Source organism: Mandrillus leucophaeus, unplaced genomic scaffold, assembly GCF_000951045.1.
Source record: "Mandrillus leucophaeus isolate KB7577 unplaced genomic scaffold, Mleu.le_1.0 Scaffold189, whole genome shotgun sequence".
Lineage (NCBI taxonomy): Eukaryota > Metazoa > Chordata > Mammalia > Primates > Cercopithecidae > Mandrillus > Mandrillus leucophaeus.
In genome coordinates this window covers 2401949-2425840 of record NW_012101909.1, presented here as the reverse complement: position 1 = coordinate 2425840, position 23892 = coordinate 2401949, and the positions used below count along the sequence as shown (strand labels likewise).

Genomic DNA, 23892 nt, shown 5'->3' with positions numbered 1-23892 from the left:
CAAAGTAGGAGCATGATCCAAAATGGAATTTTGCTATTTGTGTGATCAGGCTGAAGGTATAGTCAGGGAAGATTTCAGAGTATGCGTTTAGGATTTGATGGAAGATGTAGAACAAGGGGACATTCTTGGCGGGTAGAATAGCTTTGGCATAGGGTCAGCAGGGGGACAGAGTTCAAATGTGATTTGAGAATTGCCTCAAGGAAACACATACTAATTTTGAACATGTACTGCATCTGGCAGAAGCAGCATAGTCCTGAAGATGGCTGACATTGAGGGGCAGACACCCCTATAGCAGACACCTTTATGGTCTGAGGTCTTCTGTCCACAAAGAGAAGGATAAAACCCAGCGCCCTCTATGTTGGACTCAATATGCCTGTTATAATTCAAACTAATCAAGTTTCCAACTCTCTGATTTAGCAAAAATTGGTTTGTTCATTGACATTATTATTGATTGTGACCAGACTCTAATAGGTGCTGTGGGGATCCCAAGAGATAGAGTGAAAGATACTCCACGAGCTCATGAAAACCAGGGGAGGAGGAGCAGCAGCCAGCCCTGTACGCCTAAGTGCTGAATTGTAGTGGGAGCCCGAGGGAGTTAGTATCTCCAAGGGTTAGTCAGATCAGAGAAAGCTTCCAGGAGTAGGTGGAACTTGAGCTGAGTCATCGACAATGGAATAGTCTTGGGTAGGTATGGAGCACCAGGGAAGATCATCCACTTGGGAATGTAGAGGGAGAAAGGAGAACAGTTCAGCATAGGGCTCTGTGGAGTGTAAGGCAGCAAGACAGATGGGATGGTGTCCTGTGAGAAACAGGCCAAGGATTCATCTCCCCTAAGCTGAAATTGGGAGGCATGCCCACAGCTTTCCAAGTGCAGGAAGAGCAGTCTTGGGGAGCAGGTGGGTGTGCCTGTCAGAGACTTCCACACATACCACACATGAAAGAATGCTGACAGCTGACTCTGCCTCCCGCTGCTAGGTCCTGTCCGCTACCAGCTCTTCAGCCTGGGGTTCAAAAGAGGTATCTTTAGAACAAGAAATGAAATGATATATAAGCATTTGGAATGGGGATGGGCCACTCTGGGGAACATAAAACTCTATGATACTGGTACTTATTTCCAAGTATTTAATGTATAATTGGAGAAGGAAATATAGAAGATTCAATAACAAGGCAATGTTTAATGACAGTACAAGATAGCTAGAAGAGGTATATCATAGAGAAAGGGAAGTGGAGCTGGTATTTGTTTAGTTCTCTGGTATGCTTAGCATCTCCTTTGCAGCAGAAGCACAAACATATATGTGCCAGATTATGCTTTATGTTGAAATGACGATGAACATAGCAATGGCTGAATCAGATGGTTGAGAAGTCAAGGAATTTGAATTAAAACTGAACAGGTAGTGAGGTGAAAGTTAGAAGGCTTTGAAATACTTTATTAATATCTGTTAGATTGTTCAGTTTATCCTCATTGCCTCCAAGTATGTCTACCATTTCCATTCTCAATTTGCAAATGGTGTGGTGGAGGACCAGAGTTTTCAGGGACCAGTAATATCGAGTATTTGAAGACTGGTGGCTCTATGGTTAAAATAACATTTGGAGTCAGACACAACTTCTCCTGTGATTTCAACAAATCCCTCAACTTTAATTTTCTTATCTGTAAAATGGATATGTCTCTGGGTTAAAATCAGAGAATAAATCAGGGTTAAATAGTATAATAAACTTAAATCAGATGAAAAACGTAAATAAACTTAGAGAATACCTGATGTATGTTAACAATTCAGATTATTTTCTTTACCATGTGAATCTCTCCACCCTATGTGGACAGGAAATATTTTGGTCACAATTACTTCTTTCAAATCTACTATATTTAACCTATTTTGGCATTGTGCTGCACATATTATTTACCTTTTTTTTTTTTCCTGCAAGATTCTGTGAAGAGCATTAGGAAAGGGAGATGAGAAAGCTGATGCCTAAGACAGTTTAAGTGACGTGGCAATTCAGATGGCACACTGGTTTTAGAACTCATATATGTAGAAGCAACTAACAACTTTTGGTCAGAAGTTGGCATCACTTTGTGTTTTAGATACCTCATGATGTCAGAGTAAGAGGCTTTGTAATCATATATACCTCGATTTGATTGTGAATCTGGCACAGAAAGTGTGTGCTCTTGAGTAAATCATTAACCTTTCTGGACCTTAATTTCCAGGTCTGTAAAATGAGGACAAGATCTTCTGCATCACAGTGCTGTTGTGTGAATTAAATTGACAATGACTGTAAAGAGCTCAGCACAAGTTAGTGGTAATGTTTAACCACCCCCCTCCCCACCCTTTCACTACAGGAGAACACTTTTCCTTGACTGCACAGAGGAACACAGGCACAAGTAAGTCATCAAAGCCAGAGCTCAACCTGCAAACTTGATTGGCCCAGGCAGGACTGTAGAGATTTTTCCCCAGGGAGCAAAGACACAAGGGTCATGCTGTTGTGTTGTGTTATTGGTTCCCAGAGGAGACACTGTTTTTTGCAGCTAGAGCTGGAATTATTGTTTAATGGATAGTATGTCAGACCTCAGGTCTCAGAAGTTTAATCTCCTTTCCTTATCATAGAGATCCCTGAGTACAGAGAACAATGGCATATGCTTAGTTTTGTCTTAGGCTCAGCCAGTCCAGCCAGGCTGAGCTGCAGAGTCAGCAGAATCTGAAAAAGAGGTGGAAGGTACCAGTCCTGGCTTTGGAGGGCTTCTGGTTGAGGAGACAAGGCTCAGTACCTGGGAATGTCAGAGCTGGAAGGGGCCACAGAGCTGAACTCTTGTTCTCTGATCTCAATTCTACATATAATGATGGGAAGACTTAGGGAGAAAAAGGAACTTGCCCAAGGCCACCAGCTCTAAATGGTGGAGGAGGGATTGGAATGTGGAATTCCTGACTGTACCCAGTATTATTTCCTCCATGAGACAAACTGGAAACAAGAGAAGAGCAATAATCAAACAACAACTAAATGATCAGGTTAGCAGATACAAAGGAAACTAGTTGTCTGTGCTTCTCACTGCGTAGGAAGATGGAGGAGGTTGGTCTTCAACTCCTGTCCCTCAGGGCTTGACTTGGAGTCTTAGAAGAGACGGCAACACTTAGCCAAATGCTAGTGTGGTGACTGACTATAGAAGTAAATAAAATATAACAAAAAAATTTGCACACTTACTAAGGTGATCCCAGTATGTTCTTTCATGATTATTATCTCATTTAATCTTTAATTACTTCTTGAAACAACCCTTCAGGTAGAATTATTACCCCATTTCCAAATGAGACTTGAAAAGATTAAAAATGTTGCCTAAGAACACAATTACTAAGTGGGAAAGAGAGGCTAAGAAATCTAAACCTATGACATCAAATCAGAACTGCTTCCATTCTTCTTTTTAAGGAGAAACATGGCTTGAACATTTACCGTTGGACGGTTACTCCCAGTGTTCTCTATGCTACGAGCTGTGCAGAGATGCATTTAAAATATAGCCCTGTCCTCCTGGAGCTCGTGGTCTAGTGAGAGAGATAGACAGGTAAATAAAATGCTGAAACGGAGCTTGCCAAATGCTTTGTGATAGCAGAATGACCAGGGAAGTGAGAGCAAGACCATGTGTTTGTGTCTTTCTGTCTGTCTGTGTGTATGTCTGTGCACATGTGTATGCAGGAAGAGGTAGATAAGGAGGTTCCAGCCAGTCTCCGTGAAGGAGGTGAAACGTGACCCAATTCTTGCAGGATAACAAGAGTTAACTATGTAGAGAAAAGAGAAATAACCAGCCAACCAGAGGACCTATCAGGGAATCATACACAGTAATGCCCATCAGTGGGACTCGGGAGATCTGCAGCTTATGAGATGCTGCTAGAGCATGTGGTATGTGAAGTACTCTGGAAATGCTGCTTGGAAGAGGTAAAATGTGATCAGGAACATACCACACAAGTGCAGAGTATAAAAACACCACTAAGCAGGAGCTTTGTCCTTTGCTGTAGACAGGTGATGTATCTGCAGGGTCAGAGAACCGTGGTGTAGAGCTGCTCTTGTCTTTGCCGATTGAGAGCTAGGTAAGAGCTGGGACACTTGCTGGATTTACCAGTGTTGATGGAGCATTTACTCTGGGTGTTTCTGCAGCAGGAAGGAATTCCGGAAAGATTACTCAGTAATAGGCACCTGAGTCAAGTGGTGTCTGTCTGACCTCTCATTCAGCATTCACTGAACGAATAATTTGGAGTGTCTGTCTGTATCAGGAACTGTGCCAGGCCCTGGGGATGACCTTGGTGAGCCAAATAGGCACAGATCTTACCTTCAAGTGCTTATCTAATGGAGAAGGCAGAGTTTGAAACCAAGCATGGCACAAATATTTAATTATATAATAAATGTTAGGAAAGACAAGTCCTAGCCTACAAAGGCACAAAATGGTGAGTTATGATCTGGTTTGTGATGCTCAGGGAAGAGGCATTTAACCTCAGCCTGAGTAATGAAGAAGTGCTAACTCCAGGGGAGCAAGAGGAAGATTCCAGGTGCATGCAAAGTCCCATGAAGTCAGTTGTGACTCCCCACCAAAATACCTTAGAAGACATAAAGAAGGATGAATAATCAACCACTCCCAAAGCCAAAGTCAGACAGTCAGTCTCTTGCCAGAATCTGACAAGAGATTCTTATAACTATAGGCCAATGAGTCTAGGTGGAAAATACAATCTCTTCCTCATCTGTAATTAGGTAGGATCACACTCCATCTTTTTACACCATTTGCCTTCGTAATCAGAAGATTCACGGTTTCTGTCAACCAGAAAAGCAGGCAGTCATCAAGTCTACTGTATGGGCAGCTTGAACAAAGCCAGTTAAAGACTTCCCTCCCTGACGTCATTATGCATATTCTCAAAGACTATAGCTTTCAGAAAACAAATGGGCAAGAGTGGGAAGGGGAGTTCTGGGAGGAGTGGAAGTAGGGCATTGACTTCTGGGAAGAGATGTTGCTTCGAGTAAAGCTCTGAAGTGATCGTGGAGTCTTTGTCACAGGGCATATTGTGAAGTCTAGCTGTTCAGCTGGTTTTGTGAATCCAACAGAAAAAAACTCTTCTCAGTTCAGCAACACAATAGTGGATGGATGTGTACTCTCAGTGGTATTCTAGTATATGCTTAACACTCTAGATTTTTTAAAAGCACTGACTTGTAAAGTTTGCTCGTTCTTGTGGTGTAAACACTCCCACCATGGCTGAGTTTATTTATTTGTTTGTTTGTTTGTTTGTTTGTTTTTGGAGACAGAGTCTCGCTCCCTTGCTCAGGTTGGAGTGCAATGGCGCAATCTTGGCTCTCTGCACCCTGAGCCTCCCGGGTTCAAGTGATTCTTCTGCCTCCGCCTCCTGAGTAGCTGGGATTATAGGTGCGTGCCACCACGCCTGACTAATTTTTGTGTTTTTAGTAGAGATGCGGTTTCGCCATGTTGGCCAGGCTGGTGTCAAACTCCTGACCTCAGGTGATGCACCCGCTTCAGCCTCCCAAAGTGCTGGGATTACAGACATGAGCCACCATGCCCCATGGCTGAGTTTTAAGCTACCAACTTAATGCCACTGAATGTGGAGCTGGGGAGAGATACACACAGTGGGCTCTTACGAGCCTGTAGGCACTAGCTTCAGCGCATCCTCGTTACTGTTCACTAGAACTTGATATGGTCTCTGATAAGAGGAGTAACTTGAAGAGGAGGATGTGACTGGCTTCACAATGGGTAGAAGGTAGTCCACTTCTTCCTCTGTAGTCCAGTACTTCCTCTGTAGGCTAGACTCTCTCCTCATGAGAGCATGGAGCAAAGAAACAGAACCCAACACAAGGCCTCCTGAGGTGGAAGAAACACTTAAAACGAGTTAAAGGAACAATATCAGGAGAATTAGTTAATCCAACAGCAACATTAGAGTTTCAGAAAGCTACCTGGCATCTTCAACAAGAAGTATGACCCGTAGAAAAGGAGCATTAAGAAACAAGGAGGGAGCATGCTGTGATGAAAGGACATTAGAGCCAACTGAAAAGTTGGTGCATAAAGTAAAAGATTGCAGGGGTACAAAATGTGCAGTTGCAGAATTTAAAGAATCCACAGTGAAGTCAATAAAGGCAAAGGGGGCATGGAAAATAGAATCAAATCAAATTGGTATTATGGAGAACAGATTGGGGTATGCTTTCCCACAAGGCAAAAGAAGGAAAGAAAAGCAGTGAGAGAAAAAACGATAGAAATGGAGAACAGAGATGAGAGCTCTAAACTCAGAATTATAGGAAAAACTTTGAAAGAAGTAAGAACCATTTAATGGAAGAAATTACCAAAGGAATAATTGAAGGGAACATTCCTGAACTAGAAAGAACCTGTATCTACAGATCCAAAAGACTCATTATGTTCCAGGAAAATTAAAGGGAGAGAGCTCCACACTACACTCATTTTGTCATTAATAAAATTCTAACGTAATGAAAAAGAAAGTTTTCAATTATAAACGCATAAAGTAAGTTGCCTATAGAGGAAACCAAACCAGGCCAGCCTCCGTTTTCTCTTCATTACTTTAAATGCTGAAAGACATTCTACGAAGTTTTGAGGTAAAAAGTTTTCTAGCCTGAGAATTATCTAGTCAACCCAGTGTCTTTTACGTGTGAAGATGAAAGAAATGCCTTGTGGTATGGGAATTTGCAGAGTCCAGAGCCGAGGGAGGACTGAGGATGAAGAGCTTGGGGAAGTTTGCAAAACTTCAGGAATGAAGCAGAGCACTCTTCCTGTATTTGGGATTGTTTGCCTTTAAGACCTGAGAGGTGCATGTGTTGTTCATGTTTATTTTGTAATAAGGAGCATGGAGTTCTACTACCAGGAAATATGGTAAAACATTTTTAAAAAGTAAAAACCATAAACTAGTGAAGTAGGCCAGGTAACCATCATTTTTTTTTTTTTTTCTACTTTGTTGATGAGACACTGAGGCTGAAAGAGGCTTATGAGGGCTCCTAAGTGGCAGAACTAGGCCAGGAATTCACTTCTTTTGACTCCTGTTGAATATACTAAGGGCCCTATCTCTACCACCTTGTCCTTTTGGAAAGCAACAGTCAGGATGACAGTGGCCTGTATGTACATGGCACCTGGGCAAAGCAGAAAAGCGAGGTAAATGAATGATGCTGGGAAGCCCAGCTTGAGTTGCTTTGTTCATTTGTTAATTCAGCCATCCAGCATTTCTTGAATGTTCATTATGTGTTGGGCATGGTGCTAGGTGTTAGGATTATGTGGATGAATACAACACAAGTCCTGCCTGTTCCCAAGAGACTCACGGTACTGCCGTAAGGGAGAAATACCCTCATGTACTCGATAATAATGCCTATGATCTAGCAACTTGACAGGGGTAATCATATAGACCAGGCACAGTCTAAGACATTGGTTCTGACTCCAGGCCTTCAGAACCACCGAGAGGGCTTGGTAAAAGCCAGCGTGTTGGGCCGCAGCTCTGGAGCCCTGATTCAGTAAGTGGAGCTCAAGAACTTGCATTTCCACCAAGCTTCAGAATAAGTAAGAGTTCCCCAGTTGGAGAATGTATTTTAGACTAGGAAAAAATATTCCATCTGGCAGTTTTGGAGGGGAGGGAGGAAGTACTCTGGAACTTATTTGGGTATAAGACACATCTAGCCAAGCAGGATTCCCCTGGCCATTTGGAGAAATAATTCTCTAGGTTCATGCTGTTCATTTTGGAGTGTACCCATAGGTCTATGGCTCTGCAGGGCAAAATTACAAAGTATTGAGTGTGAAAGAGACTTTAGTCCCAACCCATTCATTGCTAAGGCAAGTGTGGGTCATAAGAGATCCACAAAGTGTGGGTAAAAGACTCAGAGTGGCTTGTCTAGCATCTGACTGCCTGTAAACAGCAGAGCTAGGAATAAAGACTGAGTTTTGGACTCCTATCTCAGTATTCTTTCCAAATACATCTATTTCCTTTCCTTGCCCTTTTGTTTGCTTGGGGCTGACAAGGCTGTTATCTCTTAAGCAATTTTATCTTTCCTATCCTCCTCCACTCCCAGCCCCCACTGCCGCCCTGCCCAAGTCCTGCAGGCAGTCATAGAAGGGTTAACTTTTGTTGGACTGAAGGCCTGAGCCAAGTACAGAGTGTCCATTGTGTGCCCGCCCCCTCAGGAGGAGTCACTGACTGCTGGAATGTGACAAGGCAAAACATTTTTACCTTGCCTTGGCTTCCCCAACTCCGTGAGTGCGTGAGCCTGTGCGTGTACTCACACGCGTGTTTTGGCAGGGGTGAATCACAAGAGGACTCGCAGTTGACACCCAGACTCACCAAAAAACTGAACTGTGAATTTGGGGAGGCAGGTACGTGCTGGGAAGAAAGCTAAAAGAGAACAACAGCTTTGTGTGCTGATGAAGTAAACAGACAGGTTAGGTTTCTTTGCTGTTTCTTTTGAAAGCTTATTTTATTTTATTTTTCTAAGATGAGGGTCACATATGGACACCAGGGGCTGGATTATAATCCTCAGGATAGGCAGCAAATTTGGCCAGGGCTGCTGCCTGGGTGGGTGGAGCTGCAGTGGGAGTAATTTGAACTATAGGACTTTGAATAGCTGTCAGGGGGCGAAGCCATTTTCATTCAGAAAAAAACCTTGAAGTCCTCCAAGCACCTAGTCCTGCAATGGGTGCTATAAGTAATGTCAGCATTATACAACCACAGTCAGTGTCAGCCTGAGGCTGAGCTGCAATCATGTAAGAAAAATAAGATTTATATGCTCAAAACAACTAGAAGACAATACAAGGCTGGTATTTAGTGACGAACTATACAGCTGGGTGCAATGTCAGTCCACCCAAGGAGTGAGCACCATGGTCTGGAGTTTACAGAATGTTGCCATGGAGAAGTGAAGACTTGGGGATGACCTGGAAATATGGAAAGGCTTGGGATCTTTTTATTCATTTGTTTATTCATTCCTTCATGCAACAAACATTCAGCGAACACCAATTGCATGGCCAGCATTGCAAGGATGAGAGGAAGTGTATATAAGAACAGATTCTGTATATTTTGAAAAATACTGAAAGAACTATGTATAACATTGCTGTGGAGACTAGTTTGACTTGAGTAGTGAGTGCAAGTTGGTGGCTAATTTGCTTTGGTCTTTTAAGGTGAAACAAGTATGAAAAGTCTGGAATAGATGAATTCCTAAAGATTAAGGCTATTTGAGACTGCATTACTGTTTTACCTACAGTATTTATTATGACATACTCACATTGCCCTGGTTTGGGTCTTCAAGCAAAATGAATGAAATTTCAGCTGAACCTTCTTATGGCCCCCTGCCTCTAACATCAGTTTCTCTTAATCCCACCCTCACACCATGTATCGGAATTATCTTACTAAAGCATAGCTTTGATATTATTCCTTCCCCGCTGCCATTCCTTAAATGGCTTCACATTACCTGTAAGATAAAATCCAAACTTGTTAGCACAACATTCAAGGATGTTCATGACTTTGCCATGACCTTTTATTTCTAGCCGTATCTCTCACAGGTTTCCAGTTTCTACCATACTTCCTAGCCAAACATCAATTCCCTCTTTCTTCTGCATAACCCTGCACATGCCTGCCTGGGACGTGGCGTCATGCCTTCCCTTTATCTGCCACGTCTTCCTTCTTCCTGCTCTACCTAGGAAACCTCCATCAAGATCAAAGATCTGTCTTGTATTCTCCTTGAAGCCTTTCTATGTAGTTTCCTAGCTATCTACACCTTGCCCAAGTGGAAAAAACTTTTTCTTCCTTTTGATTCTGTCCTTTCTTACAGTACATATAAAGTTCTGCTTTGTTTTAGAGTGATTTTTCAAATCTCCCATCAAAAGCATAACTTCCTGGAGGAAAGAGATTGTATTTTCCTTGTATCTTAGTATTTTGATTTGAGGAGAACTGAAAAAAAAATTTTGAATTGAATTTTTTTTTTTATGGATCTCTTATGACTTGAATTTTAAGTTTTGGAACTTTGTGTTGTACACGTAGTTAAATGTAAGAGATGATTGTTTCATTTATTTCACTCTGAAGTGAACCTTTTTTTAATGGAAGGTATTTTCTTAATATTAATAATATATTCGCTGTATAAGCCCATCAATTCATCTAAAGTTTAGAGTTCACCTTCTTTTATTATATCACGGAATCTGTAACATACATTTCCCTACTCTGGTTCAAAGGTCCAAATGGATTTCATTTAGGAACTTTGTATATATATGCCTTGCCTTTTCTCCTGACCTGGGGAGATTTTATAGGTAGGTATTAGAGAATTAAAATGTCGTTGGAGATTCCTGCCAAAGGGAATAGACTCTGAACATTACTGCCATAAGAAGACATGGCTTGCAATTTGCATGGATCTGGGATACACACTGAGAAAGACCTATTGGATTCTTACCACTTGACAAATGGGGAAATGCCCTAAGGTACATTGATGTCTCCAACAGCTGGGGTGGTGTCTGACACTAGTAAGAGAGGCCTCCGTAAAGTCACCTTGAGTATAACTTTTTAAAAATGATGTGTGTTATTGGGCAGATAAATCTAGATGAGACCAAAGATCTTGTCAGTAAAAGAAACATCAAGTGTCACCTGGTCTAACTTCTCCCCACCTCCCAAAGTGGAGACTTTGTCCGTCCTGTAGCGTGGGTCACAGGTGGCTGTTTTCAGTTTTGGCTCAACAGTGTCAGTGAAGATGCTCATGCTCTGACTAGGCAGCTTCTTCTTTTTTAGAAAAGCTGTATTCATTGACTCTTCCCTGAAGTGGAAGCAGTTGTAAATGTGTCTTTCTGCAAAGCTGAGCATTTTCCGGTAGCTGATGCTCCTGGGCTTCTCTGGGGAGCAGGGTCCATGTTGGAGCCTGGGCTGCCTTCCTGGCTGGCTTCCTCATGGGGCGTCAGCTAAAAATGTGCTGATTCTGGAGAGAGAAGACAAACGTCTGGTCTTCAGACTTCCAGTTCTTGGTTATTCTGAATGTGTTTTTGCAGGCAGCATTGGGCATTTTCTAGTGGGCACATTTGCCAGCCACTTCTTTAAATTGATGGGCTCAGAGGTAGAAACCTAAGATGAACAGTTATGTCTTCTGCTGGGAAACTTAAGTGTTCAGCAGCTGAGAAGGCTTGAGTGTGATCCAGCCTACAGCCTAAGGGCGGGAGGATGTGATGTTTGTAGCCCCAGGGCTCTTGGTTTTCTCTTGAGAGTGAGCATTTGGGCTTCCTTTTGGGCTTTGAAAATTATGAGTATGAAATTGGGAATAATGGAACGTGGGGTGAAGAAGCATGAAGGCAAGTTTAGCTGATCCTGTGATAGTTCGGAGAGAGCCTAACTGATTTTTCTCTTCTCATCTTGGAAGAAGGTAGAGAGGAAGATCCTGGGGGGACTCCTGACACTTCCACAGGCCTATAAAATGCTCCTTCTCTTCCTTTTTCTCTTTTGCTGCTGTGGATACACAATACTACTTCATTTAAGAAACCAAAAGGGAATTACAACTGTCTAGAAAGGCTATTTTTATCTAAATAATTGATAATGATTAAATACCTCCTTTTTATGTCAGTAGAAACATTTGTTGAGGTTGTTTTCCATTAATCACAGTGTTATAAGTGATTTGCCACTGAACTCTTTTTATTTTATTTTTGTGAGCCTCACACCTAAGCTTTGCATTTGCTTGAAGAAATAGAGAGGTCTTTGCATAATAGAAATAATGCATAGTGAAAAATGATAAAGGTAAAACAGTTAAGAGATAGGCTGAATGCCCCTCCTCCAAGTGGGTGGAGAGTTTGGCCCAGGCAGCATGGGGGTTGTGCTCAGCTTTGCAAACTGTTCTTCACATGTGAGAGAGAAGTGGTGCAAAAAACCAACCAAATACAGTTCCAGTAGACCTGAGCCTCAATACTTCAGACTTCCCTTTCGTCATGATTGGTTTTAACAGTGACTCACGGCTGAAGCTTCAGTATAAAGAAACCTCTAGCTTGCTACCGGGCTGGAGAACTCGCACCTCTTATCTTTTTTCTTGGGCCTACAGCCATAAAATTAATAGCAATCCATTATGAAAGCATGTGTGAATGTGTTTTTCCCTCTGCTCTAGTAAAATCTAATTTGGGGATGGTGCTTATTCTGGTTAGATGTTTTTCCATCACTTTTTTTTTTCTGGATGCCATAGACAAGTGGAAAGGGGCCTCTAGAACTTAGATTGAGTAACCTTTGAGGTCATTTTCCTTTCTGCCATGCCTAACTGTCTCTTTGCTTCTCAGTTGCAGATCTGATCTCTTCTGAACACCTCATCGTGTCTCCATCCCTGGGAATCTGACCCTAGCAACTGGACCATTTTGTTCTTGGAATTTTGGGTGTCCTCTCTTCTCACCTTTCCCTTTTCCCTTTTCCCCTTCCCCCTCCTGAGAACTTCTGAAGACTGTAGAGATTGTCATGGAGTCCAGGGAAACCTTAAGCAGCTCCCGGCAAAGAGGGGGCGAGTCAGACTTCCTGCCGGTCTCCTCAGCCAAGCCCCCAGCTGCTCCTGGCTGTGCAGGAGAACCTTTGCTCTCCACTCCAGGACCTGGGAAGGGGATCCCGGTGGGCGGAGAACGCATGGAGCCAGAGGAGGAGGATGAACTAGGCTCAGGGCGGGATGTGGATTCCAACTCCAACGCGGACAGTGAGAAATGGGTGGCAGGAGATGGTTTGGAAGAGCAGGAATTTTCTATCAAGGAGGCAAACTTCACAGAGGGAAGTCTGAAGCTAAAGATTCAGACCACAAAGCGGGCTAAGAAACCCCCAAAGAATTTGGAGAACTATATATGTCCACCTGAGATCAAGATCACCATCAAGCAGTCTGGGGACCAGAAGGTGTCCCGTGCTGGAAAAAACAGCAAAGCCACGAAGGAGGAAGAAAGAAGCCACTCCAAAAAGAAGGTAGGAAGCACTGTCTTATAGTCGTTTTTGTTTGTTTCTCTGTTTTTGCCATTTTATCTTCAACTTCTTAGGGTCTATTTATATATTATACTTGACTCTAGAACAACATGGGGTTGGGGACTCAGACCCCTGCACAGTTAAATCTGTGTGTAACTTTTGACTTCCCCAAAAACTTAACTACTAATAGCTTACTGTTGACTGGAAGCCTTACTGGTAATATTATCAGTTGATTAACACTGATTTAATATATTATATTATATATATTATATGTATTATATACTGTATTCTTTCAAAAAGTAAGCTAGAGAAAAGAAAATGATCTTAAGAAAATCAAAAAGAAGAGAAAATATATTTGCTATTTAATAAGTGGAAGTGCACCATCATAAAGGTCTTCATCCTTATCGTCTTTATGGTGGGTAGGCTGAGGATGAGGAAGAAGAGGGAGGGTTGAAAGTCTTGCTATCTCAGGGGTGGCAGAGGTAGAAGAAAATCTTCATGTAAGGGGACTCTTGAAGTTCAAGCCCGTGTTGTTCAAGGGTCGACTGTACTTACCTACTCATTAATTACCAATCTCCTTGATGGAATATTTAAGGACTCAAGAAGAAATACCTCTGCTATAATCTTGGTATAGTATCTAGTTCATTATCATATCTTCTGTAGGTCTGACAGCAATAGCTATAGAATTGTAATTTTGGAGAGTTCCTGTTTATTGTATAACAGCCAGTTGTCTGGGTCAGCTAAGCCATAACAAAATTTTTAGTACTTTTTTCTTTGTTTGCATTAGTTTTCATAGTTAGGAGTGAGATATTAAAAAACTTGGGTTAATCAGAACAGTCAAGAATTGTTAAAATCTCCTTTTGATTTCAGTCATTACTACTGTAGATCTTCCTAAGATGAATCACTCGCCTGACTATGGAAGCCCTGTCTTTGTAGTAACTAAGACTCTCACAGAGCTGAAAACTCATCATTGTGAAAGCCAGCGATGCGCATTAGAACTGGAACTGTAGAAAACCGAAAAAAGGGGCAAGTGATTGGCCTGAATCTCTGTCCAATACATCATGGACTTTTAAGATTGGGCATTGACTTAACTTGGTTGGTTGTTACGTTCCTCCTAAAAGTCAAACATGGATGTGCAAAGTAGCTAGACAGGTGGTTGGTGGTGTCAGTTGGTTGGGAATGAATGAGTTCATATTTCATTGAATTTATTTTGTATATGAGGGAGTTACAGTGACTTACAGTGACCTCCCTTCCTGTGTGTGGCACTCAGCTGTGATAGCAGAGGACTGCCTTAGTATAGTAAGTTTTTTTCTTCGAGAATCTTTGGGACTTGGGGATGGACCTGGAGGAAGCCCTTTTACTGACAGAGTTTTGGGGTTCTAGGTTGTAGGTGTTAATCATAGTCTTTGTCACTCTCTCCCTGACATTTGATCACTTATTTGGGCTCTAGCTATGTGGATTAGCTAAATATGGCACAAATGAATGAACTTCTCTTCTTTATAGCGCAAAGATAATCCATAGCATTTCTGTTACCATTAGGTTTTGTTTTGTTTTGTTTTTAAGCTTTGGGGTAGTTATTTTCATTAAAACCACTAGGAATCATATTATTTCTTTAGCACAGGGGGCTTGTGTCCATCCTTATACTGGGTGTTGTGGCTGATCTTGTTGCATTTAAAATCCAAAGAATGGGCTAGAAGAGACTTTCTGGGTGACTGACTCATCACAGTTTGCCCAAAAAATCTCTCCTGGTTTCAAGACTGAAAATTCTGCATCCAGAAATTGTCCCAGTTCCTAGCAAACTGGGACAATTGGTCACCTTAGTTTAACATTTTGGAAGACAAAAGAACTTTTAGAAATTGGTTTGTTTTGCCAGAACATAGAGGTCGTGCTCTCTCCTCCCCCATTACAACTTTGCAGTGATTTCTGGGTACTCTGTTGTGAAACCAAAGGTTTAATCTCCGCACATACAGAAACTTCTGAGATTCGGGCAAGAAAATGCAACAGTTCAAATCAGGCTCTGAAAGTGAGACTTTGCGTTGGAGTTGGGTCTCTTCAGATACGAAAATGAATATCTTTGTTTCTGGCCATTGAGTTGGCCAGTTCTTTGTGTGTTGTTGTATTTTTGGGTGGGTGGGTTGTCTTGAAAAATGGTTACCCTTTGTCTCCATCACCTTCACTGCCAGGATTTAAGCAGCAACCCACAGTTTTGGGAGTTCAAACCCAAATTCGCTGCCCTAAAAAGAGAATACCTTGTCCTGATTAGGTACCACTTTTCCTAAAGCCACTGACGGTTCCCAAATATAGCTTTCTCCCCATTGGAACACACCAGAATAAGCTTTGGAATCTGTACCATCGAGATGATTTCAAAGCTGAAATGCGCGGTGGACCTTAGTGCTCATATCTGAAATTCTCAGGCTGGTCGTTTTCATTCAAAAAGCTGGATGCTCTTTGTGGACTTTATGGGAAAGCAATAAAATTGCTTATTTGAATATGTGATTTGCCTTTTTTTTATAAGCATTTTTATGCCTCAGCAATTGAAGGGGACAGAGAGGAAGGAGAAGGACTGAAATGCAATGCACAGTGCTCTTTATGATGATGCTGTGATGGGAATACCCTTCAAAACTTTTTAATTGTTAGAAACTTGCTTCATGTGGTACTTCCCCACCCTTCTTATGTTTATTTATGCCTAACACTGTTACTTTCCAGAAATGAATTAATAAAGCTATCATCACTGAGTCTCAATTACTTGATAGATGACAGGAACATTCTCTGATCTCTATGGGATGAGAATGTTAACTTTATTACCCTTCAAATTCCTGCTGTTTTGCAACCAGAGAGTAAGCAAAGGCTAAAGCTGAGGGTGAGATGTGGAAACCTTGACTACTGTGTGTATGGGAAAGTTTAGTGGCATAAACTTGCAGAATTTACTTACTTGTATGAATGAGAAGTATGTGATCAGTAATTTGGCACAGAATGGATGAGGATGAGGTTTTGTAGGCAAGCCACCAGCATCTAATCCTGAAGTCACCTTCTGGATCTATTTTTATAAGTTGTACCACTTTTTGAATAAGTGGACATGGAGTGGCCTCTGGGAAGCAGGTCCTACACTAGGAGCTAGAAAGGAAGCCCTGTTAAGCTGATCTTTGAGCTGGTAGCGATTCCTGCTAGGGAGTCATCTGAATATATGTGCTGACTTTGAGCCGGGGTTGGCAAACTATAGCCCCTGGGCCAAATCCAGCCCCCTGCTGCCCGTTTTTGTATTGCCCCCAAGGGAATAATATTTTTTTACATTTTTAAAAGGTTGGAAGAACATCAAAAGAATAATATTTTGTAATATGTGAGGCATATGAAATTTAAATTTCAGTGTTTATAAATAAAGTTTTATTGGAACACAGCCAAGTTCATTTGTTTATGTTTTGTCTCTGACTGCTTTTTATTATAGTGGCAGAGTTGAGTAGTTGTGACAGAGGTACTATGACCTTCAAAGATTTGACTATTTACTCTCTGATCCTTACAAAAAATGTACATTGATCCTTAACTTAGGGTAAGGACATAGAGTTTCAGGATAATAAAGGTTTTGTTTTATTTTGTTTTGCTTTTCGTCATTCAGCCTCCGAGTTTGGAGGCCGGGGGGAATTAGGTGTTATCTTATGTGCTGCTTTTTGTTGTTGTTTAAGTGAACCAGTTAATTTTGTTGAAGTCATTGGTTGACAGCCTCAGGCAAAGACAACTTATATGGGATCCCAAATGATTTTCTTTTTCACTGGTGTTTGAAAAGAAAGCTCTATGTGATAAGGGTAGCATGACTTACATATTATAGGCTAGTTCTCTGTGACGTTAACTCTAGTTATACATGTTCCACTGCTTTGGGATGAAGGCATTTATGTCTAGTATTGTTAACAGCCTTGTTCCAAATTTTAAACCTAGGACTAACTCTCTAAACTGGAAAGGGATTATAAATGGTCAGGGAACATCGCCACTTAAGTGGTGAGTTGTGAGGAGGAGCCCATGTACTACCTCCCTGGCTCAAGGATGCACGGACTCTTCTAACCAGGATAAAAGTCTTTTTTCTTCCATATAAAACTAGGGTAGGAATTGAGATGCTATTTGGGAGAGGGTCTATGATGAGTGGATTTGCATGAGGTGTGAAAGCAGCATTTGGTAGAAGTAGGGGCTGAGGGGAGAGCTCAGAACCTACTTCGGGGCCTCTGAACTCTCCTTTGGACAGGTGTAATTTTGCAGATGGACGCTACATGTGTAACTTGTTCTTTATCATGGGACCAACGTGGTTGCATCTTAAACTTACTCAGGTAAGTGACTTAATAACTTACACTTCGTCAGGTTCCCTTCTAGGTGATTAGATTAAAGTAACAGAGAACATGAAGATGAGTCTCTGGAAGAATGTTCCAGTAGTGGGACACGGTGGCTCGCACCTGTAATCTCAGCACTTTGGGAGGCTGAGGTGGGTGGATCACTTGAAATCAGGAGTTCAAGATCAGCCTGCCCAACATGGAGAAACCCCATCTCTACTAAAAATACAAAAATTAGACAGCCCTGGTGGTGCATGCCTATAATCCTAGCATCTTGGGAGGCTGAGGCAGGAGAATCGCTTGAACCCAAGAGGCAGAGGTTGCAGTGAGCTGAGGTGGTGCCACTGCCCTCCAACCTTTTTGGATGACAGAATGAGACTCAATCTAAAAAAAAAAAAAAAATTCCAGTAGTGACAGGGTTTTGAAGAGTTTCCAAGCTGGGCAGGGCTTAGCAGCTCTTCTCTTTCCTGAGGATGTTAGGAGTCAGGGACACCTGCCTAGATTCAACAGCAAGATAAGGGCATGGGAGTTCCAGATGGATGCCATACAGTGACTCAGGGTAGGAGATGTGGTGTGATAGTCTGACACCAAGCAGCTTTGTGAATCTGGATCACATGCTGAAACCCTAGTTTCCTCATCTGCCAAATACAGGTGATGATATCTACATGATATAACTCAGAGGAAGATTTTAGAAGGAAATGGATAATTTACAGAGTACACATCATCATAATAACTCTGATTTCTTGAGCTACATGGCAGACCCTCTGCTAGCTGTTTTACATTACTCACCTTATCTATTAGTCTTCATAACAATCCTGCCAGGCAGATCTTATTTATTTATAGGAACTTGAGGCTCAGATTGCTTCAAAGGAGGAGGAGCTGGAAGGGGCAAGGTTTTCCTATGAAGCCAATTCTATTAGACTCCAATCAAATGTATATTCCAGTCCCTAAGTTGCCACCCTATAAAAGTAACGGATTTCTGGAAGCTGAGGATCACTAGAGTGTTTCTTCCATACTTTCTCATATAGCTGGGGTGGCACAAGCCTAATCTGGCACATTTTCCTTAATTCTAAGTTTTCCATGGTTTTGAGAGAGCATTCAAATCTTACTGGTTAAAGCCCTATTTTTTTTTCATTTATTGTATTTACAAATTTTATTTGCTTTTGACAAAAATACAACTTCTGTTTCATTTCTTTGGATTTAATTTTTCCTCCTCTCCAGTTCCATTGGGAGATCTTATTTCCTCCTGTAGCAAGGACTTCAACCTTATACCCATCAAGTGCCTGCCATGGTCCTAAAAACGCATTCAGGATTTGTCTTGGTCTAGACCATCATCATATGCGTAGGGAAAGACTCTTGCATTCTGTCCTGAGCATTCACAGTCTGCTTTTGTGAAGCCAAATAAGTCATGCACTAATTTCCTCCTTACACAAAGAGCAAACACACAAAGTATGGATGGGAAAAATGTTTCTTAGGTGTTGTTGATGGGAAGAGAGGTTGGCATCAGATTGCAGAGATCAATGAATGTCAAATAAATGGGTTTGGATTTAATTCTGTAAGTAGCAGGAGTGCTCAGAGAGCTTTGAATCAGAGAGAAGGAACCGTTGCGGGGGTGCTGGGGAACTTGGTGAGAGTGACTCTGTGCAGAGGAGCTTAAAATGGGTCGAGACATGAAAGCGGAGCCTTTTGGTAACACAATTGTCAGCAACGAGAGATTGCTCTAGGGTTCTTCCCTTTTCCTGGCATGTCCTGAGAAGCACATTTCTCTCTTGACCTTTAATGGTCATAGCAATTTTGTTTACAGGTGGGTGCGGAGGGGGCTATGAGAAGAGGTGTTTGGCAGAGGGTGAAGGGTGGCTTTCTTTGCCAAGGGTGCAGGTTGCCTGAACTCTGGCTGCTGCACCTATGGTTTTCTCATCCTCCACCCTAGTGGGTGGCTCAGAGAGCCTTCTACTCTCCTGGTGGTTCAAGTGTCCCTCCCTTGCCATCCCCTTTTGTCAGCACTTTCTCTGGTCATTCCCAAGTATTCTGCTTTACAGAAGACTTGGCCTGTCTTCTTCTGGGGGTGGGAATGTGGTGTTTCAAACTCCTGGGAGTATGAGCTTCTTCCTCCACAACGTCCTCATCCTGACTTGGAGATCAGGTCTCCCTAGCATTTCTACACAAGAGGTCGAATTTTCCCTCTTGTTTCATTTTAGTTTTTATCTCCTGAGATTTAAAAACGTTTTTGTTTTAAGTACCACATTTCTATATATTCATGAGAATGCCTGGAAATTTTGTTTCCTGATAGATTTCTCTCTGATTATGTTATAGCTAAAGCAGCAGGGAAGGCGGGGAACGACCTTTTCTGCGTGGCAGCAGGGAGCATTGGACATGTCAACTGAAAGTGTGAGGGAAAGAACCTTGGCTTTGGAGATGGGAGCCCTGGGCACCGGCTGGGTCTCTGTGACTCACAATCACATTCGGCCAGCATACTTTACCTCCCTGCTTCTCAGCTTCTACATATTCAAAAAAAAAAAAAAAAAAAAAAAGATGAAGAAGAAAAACAAAGCAGCATTATTTTCCCTCCGAGGTCTTGTTTCTGTTCTATAATCTAGAAACTTTAAGGGCCATTCTGTTTCATCAGCAGGGCAAGTGTTTCTCTTTAAGAGCGCTCGTTACTATAAACAGATTTTTGAACTCTGTTTGGAACCACTGTTCCGTCATCAGATTGTTTCCTTTTAGCACCAAATGTCAAAAGATCTAAAATCATGGGAGCAAGGGTCAGAGTTAAGCTTAAAATGTGGTGATTTACCAAACTTGTGTTCCATAAGTATATTCTGGGAATATTTGGTTATCCCTCAACCCTGTCTTCCATTTTTCCCTTTTTTTCTTCCTGTGTTTGGGATTCTCTGGGGGTTTAAAATATGTAGCTTGGCTGTTTCCTCCTGGTTTGGTGTTCTCTTGTTTGTTTTTTTTCTCTTTGGACTCCCCCAAGGAAGGTTTTTTGGTGAATTCTATGCCATTGAAAATGCATCTGGCAGAATAGCCAGCAGAAAACTGTGTTCTGTTCAGACAGGAAGTCATTTATTCTCTGAAGCATGGCTAGTGTGCTCTGTATGTGAAATTCTAGGTGAGGAGTGCAGGGTCTGTTAGAAAGAGCCTCCACTCTGGGAGTGGATTAGAACTCAGATACCCTGATTCCAGGAACGTGGTCTCTCTGCCTCTGAACAGAGACAGGCTGCATAACTTTAGGCAAGACTTAACCTCTTGAAATGTTTCCTGACAGTTGGAAAATCAGGGATAACAGCAGCCCCTCCTTGTTGATGTCACTGTAGTGAGGTTGAAATTGTCTGTTGGGCACTTAGGACAGCACTTTGCTCAGTATGTCCTGCTCTCATTGCTGTTTGGCATCTCTCCCGGCTGACCACCCACAGGAACTTCCTTAGTTGAGGCACAGAGTGGGCACACAGTGATCTGCAGTGGTGCTGGGCACTTGGAAGGCCTGGACTGTGTTGAATTATATGTTAGCTGGGGGGGCAGTACCAGGGCCTAATCTCTGATGCCTGGAGAAACATCTATTAGTTGAGCATTATCACTAATGATTTTTTTTTTTTTTTTTTTTTTTTTTTTTTGGTGTTGGTGGTAGGAATTGCTATAGGGATTTATTTAGAGATAGTTCAAAGGTCTTTTATCTCTGTGGTCATTTATCTGCCAAACGGGGATGACTGCTGAGCACAAAGGATGACTCAGAATGAAACTTTCAAAGCAGTGTCAAAGGAACCACCAAGTGGGGTTCAGCTGGCGGCTGCTACTCTTCCAGCATTTGCAAAGTCGGCCCCTCTTCCTCATCGTTGCAATTTTACATCCTCAAAAAGTCCTCTCATTGCTACATTGCTAGTTGACCCGCAGTTATATTTCCTTTTTTTCTTTTTAATAAAAGGCAAGAGAAACAATCCCTTTTTGCCTTTTCCTACCACATTTTGACTCTTCTGATGCCTGCAAGTTTAAGTTAAAAACATCCCACCTTCAAGCTACAAAATGCAGCATATCCCAGGACATCCCCCACCTGCCTTGCTTGTTTATTAGACACAAGTGGCTTTGTTCAGGAAGTTACTGGGAGCCGCTAAAGATAGTCAAGGTAGAGAACACGGGGTGGGGTCTCAGAGTCCGAACTGAGGCCTTGGTTCGGGTTCCTGACAGCATTAAATGTAGAAAATAAACAGCACAAGGCCTTGAAGCCGTGCATTTTAGGAGTTTTTTTTTTTTTTCTTTTTTTTGAGATGGAGTCTCACTCTGTCACCCAGGCTGGGGTTCAATGGCAGGTTTTCGGCACACTACAACCTTTGCCTCCGAGGTTTAAGCAATTCTCCTGCCTCAGCCTCCCAAGTAGCTGGGACTACAGGCCCATGCCACCACACGCAGCTAACTTCTGTATTTTTAGTAGAGATGGGGTTTCACTGTGTTGGCCAGGCTGGTCTCAAACTCCTGACCTCGTGATCTGACCGCCTCAACCTATCAAAGTACTGGGATTACAGGCGTGAACCACCACACTCAGCCAGGAAGTTTTTAATATCCACAATAAACTAAAAATTTGCACACAGCCACACTGCTTTGGGGAAAGTGTTTCAACATGCATGGTCCTCAGAGTGACTTGACTTGGAAGGTTGACATTAAGGCTCTGGTCACTCCCCTATGGAGCCATCAGTGGTCAGAGGAAGAGGCTGCCAGAGAGGAGGGCAGGAGTTAAGTAGACCCACGTCCTCAAGAGGTGTACAGACAGACAACACCTTCACTGATTTTTAGCCACACCATGTCATATCGAGTCGGCCTGAGGCTGAATTATATATTGACTGGTGGATCAGTGAGCCCCCGCTGCTGGGGGAGTACACACCTGAGTGTGTTGAACAGGAACACCCAGGGCCCTACATTGCGAGAGGTTTGAACTATGCAACTTTTTTCTCTTTTCTTTTCTTTCCCTCCCTCCCCCACATCGCTTCCTCACTCCTCCCCCCTCCCCTACTCCTCCCTCCTCCCTCCCTCCCTCCTGATTGTTTCTGCTGCTTGGCCCTGGCTGTGGGTAAACTCCAGCACTGCAATTTCATCCTGGAGACCCCCAGCTCCCTCCCTCCATGCCTCCCTTCCTTCCTTCCTGCCTGCCTTCCTTCCTTCCTTCCTTCCTCCCTCCCTCCCTTCCTTCCTCCTTCCCTGCTTCCCTCCCTCCTTCCCTCCCTTCCTTCTTTTCTTTCTTTGTTGCCTTTTTTTTCATTTTTTTTACCTTTTTTTAAAACAGGGTCTTGCTCTGTTGCCCAGGCTGGAGTGCAGTTGTGCAACCATAGCTCACTGCAGCCTCAAACTCCTGGGCTCAAATGATCTTCTCAGCTCAGCCTACTGAGCAGCTAGGACTGCAGGTGTGCACCACCACATCTAGCTGATTTATCTTTAAAAAAATTTTTTTTGGTAGAGATAGGTCTTGCTATGTTGCCCAGGCTGGTCCTGAACTGGCCTCAAGCGATCCTCCTGCTTTGGCCTCCCGAAGTGTTGGGATTACAGGTCACTGGCCTGGCCTGACTACACCACCTCTAGGGCACTTCCCCATTTTCCATAGTACCCCAGTGGATCTTGCCCTATGAAGGCAAGGGCCTCCCTGTGTATCTTGAGTTTGCATTTCTCTCTGAATTCCCAGGTGGTTGTATTTTTCTCCCTGCCTGCCCCTTCTTCCCTGGGCTAACTTCCCTCACCTCCCCACCAACCTGTGACTTCACACGGGAAAAAATTGAGACTTTTATTTACTCTGAGAAGTCTGAGCAGTTCCCACCTCAGTACCCAGCCTGTGAGGCCATTCGATAATCATCATTAGTATGAAATGCAGGTTGCTTTGGTGTGTTTTCTAGACCTTGTTTATTGTGGTTTCCCCCCCACCAGATGGTCTTCTTTGCCTCCCACGAGTTTCTAGGCAGTTTCACAGTGGGGGATAGGAGGATGGGAGTGGGTAGGAAATTCTTAAAAGGAGATAGAGAGCAGCTCTGTCCCTCCAGGTGGGCCACACACCATGTCTTGCCAATAAGAAGCAATCATTTGCAAATATAAATTTGCCCAGGAGTGTGGACAGCCTTTTATGCCAGGCCAGTTAGTTCATTTGTTTAGTGTTGTTCATGAGAACTCAGCTCAGGAATTTCAGCATTTTTTACAACACATAGTACCCCTGCAGAACCAACTTAAAGCAGTAGCTCCTCATGGTGGATCATGGGTTTTGTAGTGTACAATGGGACTCTCCATGATTTCTCCATTCTTATTATTTGGGGGCAGCATTATGTATAAACTAACTTATTTGGGTGTGTGATTCTTCCTGTGTCATCAGGTTCCTGAACTAACCTAGTCTTCCTGCTTGATTCCTACCATTTAGATAAATGGCAGGGCAGTGTTTCTGATTGGGCTTGTGTGCTACTGGATCATGAAGGAAGGCAAGATTGGGAGATCCAGAAAGGGTCCTCGAATGAGAAGTTAAATTCATTGAGGACACAGGTGAGAATCAGGCATCTGGTCATTAGGCAGGAGAAGACTGACAACAGAAGCTCTGTGTCAGAAGAAAGGCATAGGTCCACAACTGAGTCACGCTTCCAGAATCGTGGATATTGCTAGAAATTAGAAGGGCCTCTGAGCATTTCTTTTTCAGCATCCCTCTTTTTTTTTTTTTTTTTTTTTTT

The 23892-nt window shown here is 42.7% G+C and overlaps 1 protein-coding gene across 1 annotated transcript in view; it reads left to right on the top strand.

The window, feature by feature from the left end:
• The first annotated feature begins 8218 nt into the window (after positions 1 to 8218).
• Positions 8219 to 23892, top strand: part of SETBP1 (SET binding protein 1) — a 370382-nt gene continuing 354708 nt past the window's right edge. The window contains exons 1-2 of the mRNA XM_011978101.1: positions 8219 to 8397; positions 12242 to 12899. Of these exons, the coding sequence (XP_011833491.1) occupies positions 12414 to 12899 (486 nt within the window). The 5' untranslated portion in view covers positions 8219 to 8397; positions 12242 to 12413. The remainder of the gene's footprint in view (positions 8398 to 12241; positions 12900 to 23892) is intronic.